Source organism: Delphinus delphis, chromosome 2 (assembly GCF_949987515.2).
Source record: "Delphinus delphis chromosome 2, mDelDel1.2, whole genome shotgun sequence".
Classification (NCBI taxonomy): domain Eukaryota; kingdom Metazoa; phylum Chordata; class Mammalia; order Artiodactyla; family Delphinidae; genus Delphinus; species Delphinus delphis.
Genome location: NC_082684.1, coordinates 38,313,218 through 38,331,601, shown reverse-complemented (window position 1 = coordinate 38,331,601; position 18,384 = coordinate 38,313,218). Strand labels below are relative to the sequence as shown.

At 41.1% G+C, this 18,384-nt stretch overlaps 1 protein-coding gene across 2 annotated transcripts in view; it reads right to left on the bottom strand.

The window, feature by feature from the left end:
- PPP2R5E (protein phosphatase 2 regulatory subunit B'epsilon) overlaps positions 1-4,550 on the bottom strand; it is a 153,549-nt gene extending 148,999 nt beyond the window's left edge. Inside the window, exons 1-2 of one of the 2 annotated variants that reach the window (XM_060004434.1) lie at positions 3,970-4,550; positions 1,387-1,550 (exon numbers count right to left, since the gene is read on the bottom strand). In XM_060004434.1, the coding sequence (XP_059860417.1) occupies positions 1,387-1,543 (157 nt within the window). In that variant the 5' untranslated portion in view covers positions 1,544-1,550; positions 3,970-4,550. The remainder of the gene's footprint in view (positions 1-1,386; positions 1,551-3,969) is intronic. The other variant, XM_060004435.1, reaches the window with a different exon arrangement.
- Between the last annotated feature and the right edge of the window lie 13,834 nt (positions 4,551-18,384).

The window sequence follows — 18,384 nt, the reverse complement described above, 5'->3', positions numbered from 1 at the left end:
GGCCCCAAGAAATTAATATAACAAAGTTTAAATTTGTTCTAACCCTAAGAAAGTTTAAACTGCTTCCTCAGAATAAAATCCGTTGCCAGATATAGATGCTAATAGCTATTACATGTCTATTTCAGATTAAATAAACTACTAAAGAATCCAATATACCTCCCAACTTTGTATTTCAAGTACAGTTACTTTTATCCCTAGCGAGTTTTTCCTTCATTTTTCTTCCAAAGCCTCATAAAGACTATTTTCATTTTTACCAGCAAAAACTTTAGTCAAAATTTTCTCCCCCCAAACTCATACGAGCTCATCTTCATTAACTGTAGATATATCATCTTTACAGTAATAGTATTCATTTCATGTTTACCAATTTCAAGTATAAACATGGAAATCTCATTTATGAATCTTCCTCCCTTAAAAAAAAATGTTCATACGGGAAAAACAGAAGTTTGAAACATCCTAGGCTACATTTTGAGGATCTTTTCTAGTCACACTCCAGTTTTTCTTTTAATACCTTCCGATTTCACAAATTGTTACAGACAAAAATGTTCACTAACTAACTAGCAACCAAGTTTTTTGATTTCCTCTGAGCCAGTAAAGTGTATTGTATTGTTCACGTCCCCTTTCTCCTCACTCTTTAAGTGTTCAGCAGACAAAAATCTACCTTCAACGGTAGATTCTAATAGCTCCATGCTATAAATGCTATGTTCGGATACATTTCAAACAATGCTTGTTCATAAACATAAAGCAAATAGATAAAAATTAAAAGGAACAAAAAGTACCCACATACTCAAACAAAAGGTAAAAGGTTTAATTTAGAAAAAAAAGTTCTCACATTAATTCCATAAACAATATGATCATCAAATACTTTTTCTATTTGTACTATCTGAAAACAAAAATGCATGTAATCAATTACTGACCATTTTTTCTCAATTTTAAAAAATGAATTATTTCAAACATCATTTTCTATATGTAAGTTAATGGCACCATCTCCTCTACTAGGTCTACCTCCTGTGATTAAATCTGTACAATTTGTAGTTGTCACTGCATACGATGTATACATCTAAATGTCAACAGAAGACAATAAGAAAAACACAGACCCAGACCTCATAAAGTTTCTGTGGCATTCAGTTTTTCTACGTATCAATGTGAGAGATTCTCTGATAATAAGTTTATTTTCATTTGTCCATGGCTATTTATATTAAATTGAACCCTTTAAAAGGGGGAATGGGTGTATCACACACCAATAACTTCAACATGTCGGAAACCTCCCATCTCTTCAATTTGCAACACGGAATTTTAACAAATATGGAACTCTACAAAAACGAAAATTATATACAGATTCAAAAAGATCAATTGAAAAGGAATCCATCACCTGGTCATGAGGCTTACCTTTTAGCAGCGGCAGAGGTGTTAACTCAATAGGCTTGCCTTGAGACCTAAACTGTGAGGAACTTTGCGACCTCTTCTGTCTGGCTTTTCTGACGGACTTCCGAGAAAATCCGTCTACTTTATCCACTGATGGAGGAGTAGTTGGTGCTGAGGACATATCCCTACTGAAAAGAAAGAAGTATCATCAACACATTCCCGAGGTAGAAGCATTCAAGTGAGTTACTCAAATTCTAAAATTCCCATACACTGTTTTTGAAAATGGGAGTATGTTTAAAAGAAAGCAAATAAATTCAATTAAGAGCAGTCACATGTTCAATGGGAAAACAGAAAAACTTGGTGGAAAACAGAATATAAGTACTATATAAGCAATACTGTAATGCTAATGCATTGTGCTACTCCCACTACGATATGCATTAAAGATGTTCATTTAGGGCTTCCCTGGTGGCGCAGTGGTTGAGAGTCCACTTGCCGATGCAGGGGACACGGGTTCGTGCCCCGGTCTGGGAAGATCCCACATGCCATGGAGCAGCTAGGCCTGTGAGCCATGGCTGCTGAGCCTGCGCGTCCGGAGCCTGTGCTCCGCAACGGGAGAGGCCACAACAGTGAGAGGCCCGCGTACCGCAAAACAAACAAACAAACAAACAAACAAAAAGATGTTCATTTATACTTGAACATGTACTCATTTTATAACTGCACAGCTCTTCTCATCTTGAGATCCAGAAGTAACTGAGGAACTATTCTACAGCTACAAAATTTCCATCCAAACATTTTCCCAAGATAGTTAATATTATGAATGGGCTCTAGAGTTGAAACTCTTATGGTACTTCAAGAATCTACACCACTGTATCACAGCCAGGTGAAATTTACAATTTCTCAACTACCAAGACATGACTTTTAATGCAATGTGCTGTGTTAGCTATGATAAACTACACCACACCACAAAGGAGGACAAGCTAGGTTACTTTAAACAGAACACATAAAAGGCATAATTAAAATCATTTCAAAGAAGTCTTCTTTTTGAATGAAGCCATCTGAAGTTACTAAAGCTTAATAAACAAAACTATGATGAAATGGTACACCAAAGTTGAAATAAAAACAAATTCACAGCCTACTTAGACAACCAAGTTGAGTTCCCTTGAAGTTCATCATCAAATATTAATTTTCATTCTATCAAACTAATGGAACTGAACAGTTATTTGGGATTTTTTTTAACATTCTCAAGTCATTAAAATGAAGGCTATTTCCTAAAAGTAACAAGGATTAAGCTCAGTTTCATTCACCAATTTAAACAGATGCCATCATTTCTATGGCACTGAGGCTCCATGCTCCATGGAAGATTAATGGCAGACTTGAATAGAAATAACGCACATGGGGGAAATGCTGAAATGCAATTACTCACCTGTCATTCCAATACATAACATAAGTGTTTTTTAACCTCTAAAAGAGTTAAGGAGTTTTTTCCTGAACGTGTGAGAATAAAAAGTTACCTGGATTAGCTGGATTCTGACAAAGTAAAAATAATAAAAACATAAACAAAAAACAAACAAAACCATATGATGTTGAGGTTTGGAATTTTGAAGTCCTGTTTGGTACTCTTTTTTAAAAAAGTTTTTAACAATCTAATTTAGCCTTAAATAAAATGTGACAGATAAAAAGGAATTGCAAACCATGAATGATTATAGAAGAAGTAAGATGACTTAAAAATTTATAATAACTGCATCTGCAAGAAGCTCCACATCACATTTGTATGTTGTAAATTTAGGGGCTGCTTTTCCAATCTGGTATGTGAATTATTTAGACTACATTTAACCCTCACAACACAAGATTTCCATAAATCCTGTTCCTCCTCCACTCTTTTTGTCTCTCCTTTATTCTTTATCTCCCATCTCTAAAGATGATTTACTGGTAGCAAAAACAAATTCTGTTTTAATCATTTGCCCGCGGCCCAGGATAAACGTCAAGGATCTCAACCCTAAAGCGCTGCAGAATTGAACGTGCAGTAGCAGCGGGTCCGTACAAAGCCCGGGGAAACAGGTTTCGCCGTGGGCTAGGACGCCCGAAGCTTTATCATCCTCTAAGCATTGGGCACGGGGCATTTCCAAGGCACAGGATAACCCAAAGCGGGTACTGGGGTGGAGGAGAAAGACAGAGAAAAGGTTGGTCTGTAGGGATGCTCACATACTCCGTTTGCTCCCACCCACCCCACCCCACCCCGTGCCACCCCAAGCCCTGGAGAAGATAAGCTGCTACAGAATCCTTCTCACTACACCAATCCCCCTTTCCTCCCCCCCGCCCCCGTCAGTGGATAAAGGGGGACAAGAATACGCCTCCAATGCCGGAAGGTGGAGAAAAAGGGGGGTGGAGGACAGAGTGAATGAAAGGCATCATCAGAAGCATTTGCAGGTAAATCAGACAAGTGGGACCGGCGCTCCCTCTCCCGCACCTCACCCCATCGCACCCCTCGCCGGCCCAGGCCAGGCCTTCCCCAGGTCGGTGCCCCGCAGGTTCCCCAGGAGGTCGGGTAGAAGGCAGGAAAGGAGGAAAGGAAGCAGACGAGCCGCGGTGCTGGAGGGACGAAGTTACCTTGAAGCTTCTGGAGAAGAATCCGAAGATGATCTGTGGTTTCGGAGGGGCGGGAGACGGGAGAGAGGGCCGCAGCGGGGGCGGGTGGCGGGACCGGGGCGTGCGGGGGGAGGTCCGGACAGCGGCAGGGAGCCCGGGGCGACGGCTGTCCGGCGCGGCGTCCCTCCGGTTCCGCGGCAGCGGCGCCTCTAGGCCTCACGGCCGGACCTGAACCTCAGCGCTCCGGCGGCGGCGGCGGCGGCCTCACGATCCTCCCCCGCGGGCCCGTCCCATCAAATCGGCACCGACCCCGCTGCGGCTCCGCCGGTGGCTCCTCGCTCACATTCCCGGCGGGCGGCGCCTCTGCTCGTTGCCCCGGACCCGGCGGCTGCAGCGACGACGAGGGGAGGGGGGAAGGGAGGGAGGAAGACTGGATCCGCAGAGGCAGCAGGAGGAGAAGGAAGGAGAAGAAGGAGCCGCTGGGGCTGGAGCCGCCGCTGCCAGAGCCGCCGTTCAGTGCCCGCGGTGAGTCCCCGTCAATGCCCCTTTCTCTCTCCTATTGTCAATATCACCGGGCAGCTGAGTCCATGGCACACTCGCAACCGAACCTTCTGGCCAGCAGCGCCCGCCTCCAGCGCCCACTCACTGGAGGCTTCAAACGGGAAGCGAGGCTTCATTGGCCGGCGTCCGCCTTCACTCCCTTGTCAGCATGTTGGGCTGAGACCCGATCGGGGATTGGCGGCGGGGGGGCGGAGAAACAGGAGGGTGGGAAGAGAGGAGGCCGAGGATTGGGCTGAGGCGAGAGGGACCCGGATGCAACCGCGATCTCCGGCCGCGCTGCCGCCGCTTCCGCCAGGCGGTGGGGTAGGCTGAAGCGGGGATCCGCTGCCGCCGCCAGGCCTGAGCCGAGCTCCTTAAACCCGGAGGGGTGCGCGTGACATCAGTGCGATGGGTTTCCGCGCTGTGCGGATCCTCTGGGCGGCGGTCGTCTGCAACCTGAGGATTCCAAGGGCAAGGGTCGGCTAAGGGTGGGGGCGTCCCTGGCCCTTGATTCCGCCCCTTTCAGCGGCGAGGCTAGCCCTTCTGGACTCGAGGGATCCCATTCGGACGGGAACCAGCGCCGCATAGAAAGAAAGAAAGGCAGCCTGTGCGCCGCTGCCTTTGTAGATGGGCCCCTCGCAGCCCGGGGCTGTAAAGCCCCCAGCAGTCGCTCTCCGCTCCACCTTGTGGGAGGCCTGGCACGGAAATCTGAACCCCTGGGGCCCGGCCAAGGGTTGGGTATCGCTTCGAATTCTCTCTCGCCTAGTCTCCTTTTCCCTAAACCTCTGTTTTGAATATCAGCTCCCTGGAGCTCCTGCAAGCCTGGTTGGGGCCAGTTCAGTGTAACTTGTGCAGGTGGGAACGCGGTCTCCACGCTCTGTGATCATTTATTGAGATAATCTCTTGGGCCCACCCGCTGTACAGAGCGCAGGGAAACCCAGCTTCAAACTGCGGGAGCTTGGGAGCTCTTCACTGGCAAGTTGGATCCGAAACAGTTTATGGAGAAGGCTTCACTTAACTCTAGCTAGAACAAGTGATAAAATATTTAGAGATATGTTTGCATCCTTAGTGAGTCCTAGGCCAAGTGGTGCATTTCCAGAGAATATTCTTGGACTCTTGCTCTATTTGAGTGGATTCTACGTATGTCTTTTGAGAGGGTTTAAAAAAAAAGAAAGGAAGGAAGAAAGAAATTCTTAATGCTTAGTACAAAACATAACGTTTATAATCCTTCAACCCAGAGATAACCACTGTTAGCATTTTGGTGTACTTCTGTCCAGTATTTTTTTTCTTTAAAATTGTGTATTCCGTTCTGTAGTTTTTCCCCTTCGCATTATATCATGTTTTCTATACAGTTAGGAAATAGAACTATATATAAATAAAACTGTAACATATATACAACTGACAATAACAAAAATATGCATTGTTATTTCTCGTTTGTGTTATTTAGCACTCAAGTGTTGCAAACTTCTATGCATGCAAATGGGTCTTGAATGGGTCTTTTTTTGTGCCATTAAAATTTTTTTTAATTCCTGTTTTGAACTGAAATGGGAAACAGGAAAAGATGGTGCTCTTATATGGAAGCAGGCTTCCTCTACTGACTCCAGGTGATTGGTCACTGTATAGATAGTGTCTGTGTTTGCTCTGAAAAGTTCACCTCCCCTAGGCCTTACAAAACTGGCTAGAATACCAGTCTCCTTCCCACCTTCAAGAAACTTACATTTCCACATCTCAGTTTCCCATACCAGTCTTCGTGAAAAGTTCAGTGCCCCAGCCATGCAGAACTTGTTTGCTCAATTTCTGATTAAGGGTAAATGCAGAATTCAAACCAAGGAAGATTTTAAAGCCAACTCAATTTCCCTTGGCAACAATTGAATTGTCCAAGAGTAGTGCACGTTTGAAATGCTCACAGCTGTTGCTTAGAACATTTCACATTTTGTAGAGTGGGGATTTTGCTTGCAAATTATGAATCTGTAAAGATGATTCATTTCAAAACTCTTTCACTTTCTGTAAAATGGCTGAGTAACTGAAATGAGTAGGTCTTTTTAAATGGAAACATCCTTGCCTATGTGAGAGATTTTTCCTTGGACCAACAGTTTCTAAAGGAGGTCCATGCGATGCATCCCAGGGGTATGTATATTCCAGGAAGAATGCAAGTCAGTCCATTTGGGATGCAGGAGAAGAAAATATGAGGACATCTATTTATGCTTAGTTCTAATCGAAAAAGAAAAATATTTTATATAATATTTTATATACATAATGAGGGACCCAGCCCATGGAATGGTCTCTTGGCCCATAACATCGTAGGAGATGTCCTCAAGGAAAAGTGGGAGTTACCCATTTCCAGGGGTTGGCAGTGGTGGTCCCACCCAGTCAGTCCTTGTCAACATGTAATGACTTATTGTGGTTTGCTAGGTTAAAGAGGACTTACTGATTATCTAGGTTTAATTAAACTAACCCATAGAAAATGGGCAAGTTAGTTTACCAGAGTCCTTTGCAAAGAAACCACAGGAAAATAAGCAAATGGTGGAATTGACACTTCTCCCAGTATCAGGTTTTTTGACAGCACATTTCAAAATTAACGATCCAATAAATCCAATCAAATTTTGGCTTAAAAAATATCAAATTCATCAAGATTATTTGAATGTGGATTTATATCCACTGTTATTAACAATGAACTTCAGGGCTTCCCTGGTGGCGCAGTGGTTGAGAGTCCGCCTGCCGATGCAGGGGACACGGGTTCGTGCCCCGGTCTGGGAAGATCCCACATGCCGCGGAGTGGCTAGGCCCGTAAGCCGTGGCCGCTGAGCCTGCGCGTCCGGAGCCTGTGCTCCGCAACGGGAGAGGCCACAACAGTGAGAGGCCCGCGTACCGCAAAACAAACAAACAAAAAAACAATGAACTTCATCCTGAGCATATATTATAATTGAGTTATAAGCTAATGATGATATATACTTTACAAATAAATATACATATGTTTGGTTAAGAATTGCTCCCCAAAAATACACTGATCGGAATGAATGATCAAAAAAGTTTGCAGACTGCTACTCCAGATAATACAAAAAGAAATACATTATAGCCATCTGGGAAGCCATTATCAAGTGACAAAACACTGTCCATTGCTATCAGATGAAAGCATTCACTTCCCAGAGATCAAGGCTGAGCTTATCATGAACCTACTGGCAGACTGGCCATGTGATGAGACTGGAAGACATAGTAGACTATCAAATGGTAGCTGACTGGTGAACTAAAGAAGGGATAAGATAATAAGCAGCAGTATCATCAAAACAATTATCAACCAGTATAGGAGGAAAAGACCTATGCTGATAAGACGACATCATCAGAGGTAGACTAGCCCAATTTGTGAGTGCGGGTGGAGGGTACATTAAACTGGTTGTGAGCTGAGAGGGAAGAATAATGAAAAAGCCTGAGACAAGAGCTGCTCTCTTAGGAAAAGCAATGAAAGATTACATACACAGCTAGTGTAGACAAGGGACTTTGGTGTTATATTTCTTCGAGCCACATTTATCTACACAGGTAACACCCTCAGCAGTGACATTTTCTTGGGTCGCAATTTAAAGAGTACAGTTGCATTTTCAGATGTGCCTCAAAAGTCATAGGTCATGCATGGCTTTCCATGTGATTAATGTGTATAATTATAGCTTGAGATTTAAAATGTTTAGGCGCTCCAGTTCCATTCCTAGCAGTGAGAGATCCTCGGTCACTAGTGGATCAAGGCAGGAACAGGGACCCCATGTCACTGATGGGGAAGGAAAATGGACCAAAAAAAAAGGGGGGGGGGGAGGAGAAAGCCAGCGTCAAGTGCACTTTATTTCACATAGGATAAAACACAAAATAATGCACCACAAGCAATAATTTTCCTGGTAAAATAGTCAACTTATACAATTAAATGAATTAAAGTTATAACTAATTATAAGCATAATGATGAGAACACAGACTCTAGAATTAGATATACCCAAGGTGGAATCCCAGCTCTGAGAGCCAGGAGCTGGGGCAAATTTTTCACTCCTCACAGCCTGGGATTCCTGGCCTCTAAATGAGCAGAATAACACTTCCTAACTCATAGGATGGTCATCAGATTTAAATGAGGTTATGCACTTACTATAGTGCCTGGCACATGTTAACTGCTAAGTAAATACTAGTTATTACCATAATCATCTACTTTCTTCACATTTTAATACTTTTTATCCACTTAGAAATTTTTCTTTAAGTTTTGTCTTTTTTTTTCCCCTCAAAATTATATTCCGGAATACCCCTCTGTGACAGGAAGAAAACAAGGAGCAAGGAAATGAGAGGCATGCCTTTCAATCCACTTCCACACTAAATGATCAAGTGCGTGTAGGAGCGTTCATTAGCAATAACAGGGATTTGCATTTTACAATATCCATATACTTTTGAAAGTAAAAGAAAAAAATGGTCATTTGACTTAACATCACTTCAAAGCTTTATATTCATTTCTAATTTATACACCTTTAAGAGAGGCTTAAACTATTTTGCTCTAAGCTTACCTATTTCTCTTTCTCACCGCAACCTTCAGAACGGCACTAGGACTGAGTCCTAGCCCCACCTTAATAATGCCCTAGCCTTGGTGTGGTGGGTATCTGCTTCCCACGCATCCCCACTTTCCCTTTGAGGACCACACTCCTCACTTCATGTGATCCTGGTGGGACTGTTAACCAAGAGTGATGGGTTATCTCTCTTGGATCCAAGGGGATCGCTTGGATCTTCCACAATATTTGCTCTGTGAAAGCTGGGAGAGAGATGCCTCTCTTCCTTTTGGATAATAAACCATAGAAATGATGTAAGCTGGAGCTACTTATGATCATCTCCCTCCCTCTCCTCCATCCCGGAGGAAGCCAATACTCTGGGAAAAACGTTGGCAAATGCTGAGTTTTAAGAACATGATTGGAGCTGCTGGATTCAGCTATGTTGGAAACTAGTTTCTGTTGTGTGACCCAGTGAATTCCGTTTTTTGTTTAAGCCACTTTGGAGTCGAATGTCTATAACCTACACCAAAAAATATCCTGACTAATAAGGCATGGCCAAGTCACTAAACCTCTCCAAACCTCAGTTTACTCTTAGGCCCTGAATCTGGGGTTTTCTACTGGTTGAACTAAATGAAATCTTTAGGTGAAATCTAATCCTAAGCATGAAAGAAAACCATTTAAAGTGATCCTGCTAGAAATTCTTTCCTAATGTAATTTATCAAGGCGAATTTATTTGTTGGGTTTTATTTTAAGACTCAAGGCAGATATTCTTAAGAATTGCACCTACAGAGTTAAGTTCCCCTAGAATACACTTACATGAGGAGAGACGGTGAAGTGACTTACCAAACACGAAAATAAGCTTTATTCTTAGCAAACTGCTGCTTTTCACTAGGTCATTTTTACTGTGTCACTTACAACACCAAGGCCATATTTTAGAAAGTGCAGCCTATGACTGAATATTGCATCTAAGGTTCTTATCTATCTATCATAAAGAGCAAACATTGCTTTTAACATATCAATAAAATTGGGTAAAACCTATGAACATAAGGTAAATCACTGCTAAAATGTTCTCAAGGGGCAAGACAACCAAAAGAGGGTGAGAACTTAAATTTGAATACACTGTTATTAAAACAAGCAAGCAAGCAACAACAACAACAAAAAAAACCAATAAGGACAATATATCCAATCTCGTATGGTGCTGGTAATAATAACTGCAAACATGTGCACAGCAATTTAGCTCACTTTCCTATGCAATACTTAATTTGAACCTTAATTCTGTAGATACATATTATTTCCATTTTATTTATTTTCTTATTTATATAAGAAAAGTGAGTATCAGGGAAGTTTTCCAGTGCCACACAGCTAGTAACTAGTAGAACCACAATTTGTTCTTCCAAGGGACAGTCCTCTTCACACTGTACCAAGTTACCTCTATTTTTAAATCCTTGTTTGCTAATGATATGGCCAAGTAATTGAATATGAGGCTACTCTTTTCTCCATCTTACAGAAGGAAAGACTAATAAGATACAGAATTTAAATGTCTTATACAATGTCATAAAGAAGAAAAAAAAAGCATAAACGATGGGCCAAGTCTTCCATCATCATCAACGTGAACTCCCACTCTATAAGCCAGGAACAATGGCAGACATTTTACATGTATTCTCTTAATTCTTAAAATAACCTGTTAATGTAAGTAATTTTATCCCATTTTACAGGTGCAGAAACTAAGATACAGAAAGCTTATTTTCTTTTCAAAGGTCATACAGCTAGTAAGTGGCAGAATTTGGGCAGGAGTTAAGACTAGAAGACAGGCACTGAAATTCAAAACTGTTTTACTGCCTGTCCCCCCTGGGAAATGGTCTATACAATCTGGTTTGTATATAGTGCTGTGTAGAATATGTAGAAAGCATGAAACCTTTCTAGCTCATTTCCCTTGATATTTAAGCCTTTTTCCAAAATAACAAAGAAGCCCCATTATGTCTTTGGTGAGAAGCACACTTTGCTGGTGGAGTTAGGTTGCAGTGTGGATCCAAATCAACCTTCTTGTTGTTGAAGAGATTTGTTTTGGAAAACTTAGTCTTAAAGAGCTTTGAAACAGGGATAATGGCAGCAGTCACCTGTAGTATTTGAAAATGTTCTGTCTGGTGGGTTTCAAAGTCAAGAAAGCTTATGTTCTTGGGACTTCCCTGGAGATTCAGTGGTTAAGACTCTGCACTTCCACTGCAGGGAGTGCAGGTTTGATCCCTGGTTGGGGAACTAGGATCCTGCGTGCCATGCGGTGCGGCCAAAAAAACCAAACCAAAACAAAACAAACTTCTATTCTCAGATTTGGATGGTTAGTGACCCGGTTAACAAACCAGTTGGCAACTGGAACAAACTATTTATGAAAAAGTATTTTTGAAGAACAAGCGTTGGAAGAGACTCATTCAAAGTATAAAATTCCAGCTCTCTTGACCTTTAGAGGAAAAAAGTTATAATTAACTAAAAGTCACTGGCTTCAAAGGCAAATGGGAGCAAGTGCTCAGCTTCAAGACAAATCATCATGATCATCATGGTGAGTACATTTCAATAAGCCTTTCAAACACTTAATATCAGAGAACTTTCCTCACCAAATTTTCATTATTTCACTTAATCATTCCTTCATGCATTCATTCCAAACATTTAAGTAACTACTCTGTGCTCTGGGAAAATTCAAATATGAATAAGACATAATAAGTACTATCACTCCAGTGTATTACAAGATGTTATGATCAAGAGCTAATTATTATGGGAGCCCAGAGCCCAGTGTAATACCTTGTGACCAGGAGGGGGAAATGGAAAAAAAAAATTTAAAGGAAAAAGAGGGCATGATATATAAGCTGAACCTTGTGACACTCAGAGCTCTCATTCCCTCCTGGCTTGACATCTTATTTGTTCATTTGTTTATTCCTTACTTTAGGCCAGGAACTATCCAAGTGAGTCACATAGATTATTTTCATTTTATTAATAAGTGCTCAACCGGGGTTGAATTCTTCCTTCCATTCCTTCACATCTTCCCTAGGCCACCTTCAGATTTAAGAATTAGGATACTCATTACCCTTCACTCTCTGTGTGCTGGGATATTGAGGGATAGGGCAGAATCTAGGGGTCTCTCTCTTGAGTCAGAGCAACAGGAGCCTTACCAGGGACTTAGCTGGTGTAAGCGAAGGGGAGGAATTGTTAGAATTCTGGGCAGGGACACACAGCATCAGCAAGCAGGGACTAGCAGCAGGACAGGAAAGCCCTGAGGTCTTTTTTTGTCTCTGTCCCTTGCTGTGATTGTACTCTATTTTTTTCTCTCATTAAAGAGGGGTTTTCTCTGAGGACAGAACGGCAGATCAAGCTCTCACATTTTCATTGGCTCCTTTTAAGAGAGCATCCAGAAGTTAGGCTAGAATCCCTGGATAGGGGGCTTTGGTCCAGCCTAGGTCAGGTACCCATGTCTGGTCCAATCAACTATGGTCAGGACATCAGAGGCGTGTTGCACAAAATGAGTGACTGGGGCTCTCTGCTGTTTCAATGTGTGCTGGGAAAGAAAAAGAAGAAAAGGAGCCATTGCCCCAGAACACATGCAATGATTGTCTACTTACAACATCTTTGATTTTTTTCCTCAAATTAAATTTATAATAGTGGAAGTAATGGTCTAGGGATAAGAATATTCCTTAAGTCCTTGATTAAGTTCCACCGCATCGCCAACACTATCACTCCCTTTCTCATCTTGTCTAAGTTGATAGGCCCCAAATTTGAAACTAATCATCACTTTCATCTCTTTAGTTACAGAGCTAAAATAGTTAAAATATTTTCCACATGTTTAGTAGTCATTTATATTTCTTTTCCTGCAAATTGTCTATTAGCGTTCATAGCTTATTTTTCTATTACAGTTTTAATGCTTCTGTGATTTACTTACATGAGCTTTCTACACACTGATTTTTACATACAGGAGTATATCTGATTTCCTTTGGGATTTCTTTCATTGCTAAGCATAAATTCTTAGAAAGTCTTTGCCTTAAAAATTCCTCCCCCTGGAAATATTTCAAACAAAAATACTCCTAAGGTTTACCAGGGATATTCACTGAAGAATTTTAATAACAAAAAATATAAACAACTTAAATATGTATCAGTTGAGGGATAGTAAAATAAATTATGGTACATTCATACTATGGAACATTATGTAGCCGTTAAAAATACAGGAGATGTATATGTACTCATATGGAAAGGTATCTATGACATTAAGTGAAAAAAGCAAGAATTACAAAATTTTAGGTTAAGTAGTACTCTATATTAGGAGAAACCTAATGTATAGTTAGATATATAGATATCTAGAAAAGGTAAATATCTAGAAAAAGTCTGGAAGAATATACTTGGAACTGTTAACAGTGAATATTTTGGGGCATGAGTCAGAGGTAGGTAGTAAAGATTAAATTATTACTGAGATAGTGTTTCAATTTGTATAAGGAATATGCATCTCCTAAATGTTATTTAACAAAACATTTTAAACTTACAAAGAGCCATAATGAGTAATATAACAATAGTATAACCACACGACTCTAGAAATAAATACCAACGTGGTGGAAGTCTCCTATGTAACAGTCCCCCGTCACATCCCTTCTATCTCAGAGGTTACCATGACCCTGAATCTGGAGCTTATTCTTCCCATGATGTCATACTTTTACTAAATACGTACATTTTCCTAAACAGCATGTAGTACTTTTTTCATATTTTATGACTGCATACAATTGGTGTTATACTGTACATTATCTTCTGTGACATAATTATTCACTCAATATGATGTGTTTTTAACTTAACCATGTTGATAGAGGTACTCTGGATCATTCACTTTCCCTGCTATATAGCATTCTACTTACAAATGTTCTGCAGTTTATTCATCCTCTTATTTTGTGATGTTTGGGTTGTTTCCAGCATTTTACTATCTTGAACAGTGGTGCTGTGAACATCTCCTTGTGTACTGTAGTTTCTCCAGTGTGTGTAGTGGCATCAGGTCATAGGGTATGAGCTCTTCAACTTCACAAGATAGGGGCATATTGCTTTCCTAAATGTTTGTACAAATTTACAATCTCACCAGCAGTATATAGGAGATTCTGATGTCTAAAAAAATCCTTCCTCATCCAGAATGTGGACATTTATCTACATTATCTTCTAATTTTTTTTTATTTTTCTCTTACACTATACCGTTTAATTGAGCTTGAATTAATTTTGGTATATGGTGTAAAATGAGAACCTAAGTTGATTTTTTATAAATAATCAATTTTCCCACCATCATTTATTGTTACAACAAGTCCTTCTTCATTACACTTTTAAGTCTTTTTCTTCCTTATTCTCACCTGATGACTCATGTAGTTGAATTCTGGTATCATGTTGTAGAGCTCTCTTAAGTATTATAATTCACTGAGATTTGATTGCAATTGCATTAGGCCCAAGAATTATTTTAGCCTAAAATCCACACTGGATAGATCATTCTTCCACTGTCAAACTGAAAGGACTAAACTCCTCACTGCACAAAATCCAGTATCCTCAGCCACTACTGAAGTCCCCCCAATATCTGTATCCTCTTCTCAACTTTCAGGCTCATCATTTCAAGCAGGCTTGTGTCCTCTTTGTCCCCTAAGCTTTCGTCATCTATTTTTATCTCCAAACTTTGCTCATATATAGAGGTTCCCTCCTGCCAGAAATGCTAACCCTTCCTTCCATTCCCTTATTTTGTTTATTCAAGACTTTTCCTTCCTTCAAAGAAGGAAGGGGTCCTAGCTACTCTAAGAGTCCTAGTCAGGAGTTATCCCACTATCTTGCATTGCAATTCAATTTTCTCACGTGTTTGTATTTAATCTCTCCAATTCTATGATTGCGTTAACTAAAATAAGAAAAGAGAGGCAAGTAGAACTTGCCTGGAGAGAAGTTGGTAAGAACAGTTGCTGGTAAGAAGATCAGCAACCAGGTTAGGCATTCCACTTTTAAAATCTGTAGTCTGGAGGTGGAGAAAACAGCAGGACAAATGGTAGACAGAAGCTCAACATCTCTCATGGTGCTTCAACATGCCACCCTGCCTGGGTATGGCCAGATGCAAGAGTGGGGAAGCCGGATAATAGAGAAATCCACATCATCACCATAAAACAGTGCTTTAGGGTCTGCCAACTTGCACACACATCATCTCATTTAACCCTGAAAAACTCTTTGAAGTAGTGACATGATCTCCATTTTACCAGGGAGGACACTGAGACTTAGAGGTTAAATGCAATTCCAAGCTCACAGTCAAACAGCTAGGAATTGGCAGTGCTAGGTCTACAACTCCAGCCTTCTAATTGAAACCTACTCACCATTCTTTTTTTTTTTTTTTTTTTTTGCGGTACGCGGGCCTCTCACTGTTGTGGCCTCTCCCATTGCGGAGCACAGGCTCCGGACGTGCAGGCTCAGCGGCCATGGCTCACGGGCCCAGTCGCTCCGCGGCATGTGGGATCCTCCCGGACCGGGGCACGAATCCGCATCCCCTGCATCAGCAGGCGGACTCTCAACCACTGCGCCACGAGGGAAGCCCTCTCACCACTCATTTTATCACACCGACGGTTGTTTCCATGATAACTGTGTTAACTTTTTAAAGTATCTTTATTTATTTATTTGCCAAGCCCCGAGGCATGCAGGACCTTAGTTCCCCAATCAGGGATCGAACCCATGCCCCCTGCAGTGGAAGCATGGAGTCTTAACCACTGGACCGCCAGGGAAGTCCCCTAAAATTATTTTTTAAAAATTTTAATTGTGGCAAAAAACCCACATAATATAACATTTTCCCTCTATTTTTAAGTGTATAGTTCAATCGTGTTAACTGTATTCACTTTGTTCAGTAATAGATGTCTAGAATTTTTTCATCTTGCAAAACTGAAACTCTTTAGCCATCAAACAACTCCCCATTCCTCCCCGCCCTCAGCTCCTGGCAACCATCATTCTACTTTCTGTTTCCATTATTTTTGACTGTTTAGATACCTCATATAAGAGGAACCACACAGTATTTGTCCTTTTGTGACTGGCTTATTTCACTCAACATAATGTCCTCAAAGTTCATCCACGTTGTAGCATATGATGGGATTTTCTTCTTTTTTAAGGCTGAATAATATTCCAGTGTGTGTTTATACCACATTTTCTTTATGCATTCATCTGTCCATGGACACTTGTGCTGCTTCCACCTCTTGGCAATAGTGTAATGCTGCAATGAACACAGAGGTGCAAATATCTCTTCAAAATCCTGCTTTTAATTCTTTTGGAATATATACCCAAAAGTGGATCACATGGTAATTCTATATTTAGTTTTTTAAAGAACCAGTTATCTTTTAAACAAATAGCCCCATTCTCACGGACTCTCCTGCAACATGTTAAGAGGCGGCATGTTGCCTTCCCTCTAATTAAATTGAAAATAGCAATCATGCTCATACACAACCATTACAATATGTTTAAACTTCTTACTTAAGATGCATCAATTACAATGTTGGCAACTGTAGACACTTCCATTTCCTCCCATTCTCAGTTGACAAGCCACTCTTCACTTTTAATATCCCCCCCCCAATTATCAGGGTCACTAGATCAGAAGATACATGATGGAAGGACCTATCTGTTTCGTCCAATACTGTGCCTGAAGTAACTAATCCAGTCTCTGAAATAGAATAAGCACTCAAAAAAGTGGATAAATGGGACTTCCCTGGTGGTGCAGTGGTTAAGAATCCGCCTGCCAATGCAGGGGACACGGGTTCGAGCCCTGGTCCGGGAAGATCCCACATGCCACGGAGCAACTAAGCCCGTGCACCACAACTACTGAGCCTACACTCTAGAGCCCATGAGCCACAACTACTGAGCCCACATGCTGCAACTACTGAAGCCCACGCACCTAGAGCCCATACTCTGCAACAAGAGAAGCCACTACAATAAGAAGCCCGCGCAACACAATGAAGTGTAGCCCCCGCTCGCATGCAGCAATGAAGACCCAACACAGCCAAAAATCAATCAATAAATAAATAAAATTTAAAAAAAAAACAAAAAACAAAAACGGAATGTTATAAAAAAATGGATAAATGAATAAGTACATGAACAAAAGACCATGTTTCTGGGTATAGTTTGAAAATTGAACTTAACCCCAGAAGTGGGTGTTGTCATTGATGAGAGAGAATAGTTTAGCACTTCTTGTTCCAGCAAGCAGGAAGTAGAACACAGATGGTAAAGAAACACTCAATGACATGAATTTTGCCAGAATGGTAACATCCCTAGGATGAATTCAGACTAAATCTCTGCTGATAAGACTAAATCTCTGCTGATAATGTAGGATCATACTAACCACAAGGATTTGGGGCGCTCAGAGGATTTGGGGAGCTCAGAGAACCCTTGGAATTCTAAGGTCTGCCAGATTGATGGGACAGTGCTCTAGGTAGGAAAAGCCAAGAAAGGGCGCTAATAGTGCAGGATTGTATTTCCCCTCTCTTCTGCCAGACAGCATGAGCCCTGGGTAGAGGGCATCAGAAGCAAAAGCATTGTCACCTCAAGTGGAAGATTCTCTGTTGGCCAGCTTGCTGTGCATTAGGCTGACTGATGCCCTCTATTGGGGACAGGGGTGTAGAAGCAAAGACAGGATTAAACACACTGAGGGTAGTTATTGTCTCAATGAGAAAGCAAGCTCTCCTGTTAAAGGCTGCTGTCCATACATCCTTGGACTTAATATATAATCTTATGAAAGGAGAAATGGGATTACACTGTATCAATGAAAATTAAATTTAGACTTAAAAAATTACATGAATTTATAAAGGATATAGGCACCAGAACAAATTGCTCAGTGGAATCTGTGCTCTGTACATATCTGAAGAATGAATGAATTGTAGCTCTCTTCCATTTTAATGAGGAGATGGAATTCAACAGAAAAGTATCTTCTAATAGGCATGTCTTTCCAAAGGGAGGAAAGACAAGGTTAAGTTGTTCAGTGATTTTGTGAAATTTTTTCCCATTCTCTTAGTTAAGAATTTAAATTCACACTAGCAAATCAATACAGTAAATAGTGGGACCTTGTATACACTGCTCTATAGCGGGGTCAGCATGGTTTAATGGAAAATCTGCTAAACTTGGGTCAAAAAGACTTGAGTTCTGATACTGGTATTGATTTGACCACTTTAGCCTTTCAGAGAATTATCAGTTCCCCTTGTCTACACTGCCAACAGAATGATACAAATCTCATCATTGTCACTCCCTAACATAAAATTCTTTATGGGCTCCCATCACCTATAGGGCAAATTCTGAACACCTCTGTCTAGTACATCCCTTCATTATCTGACTCCTGCTTACCTAACCCGCGTTAACTTACATCATTTGCTCCTCACTTCATGACAGG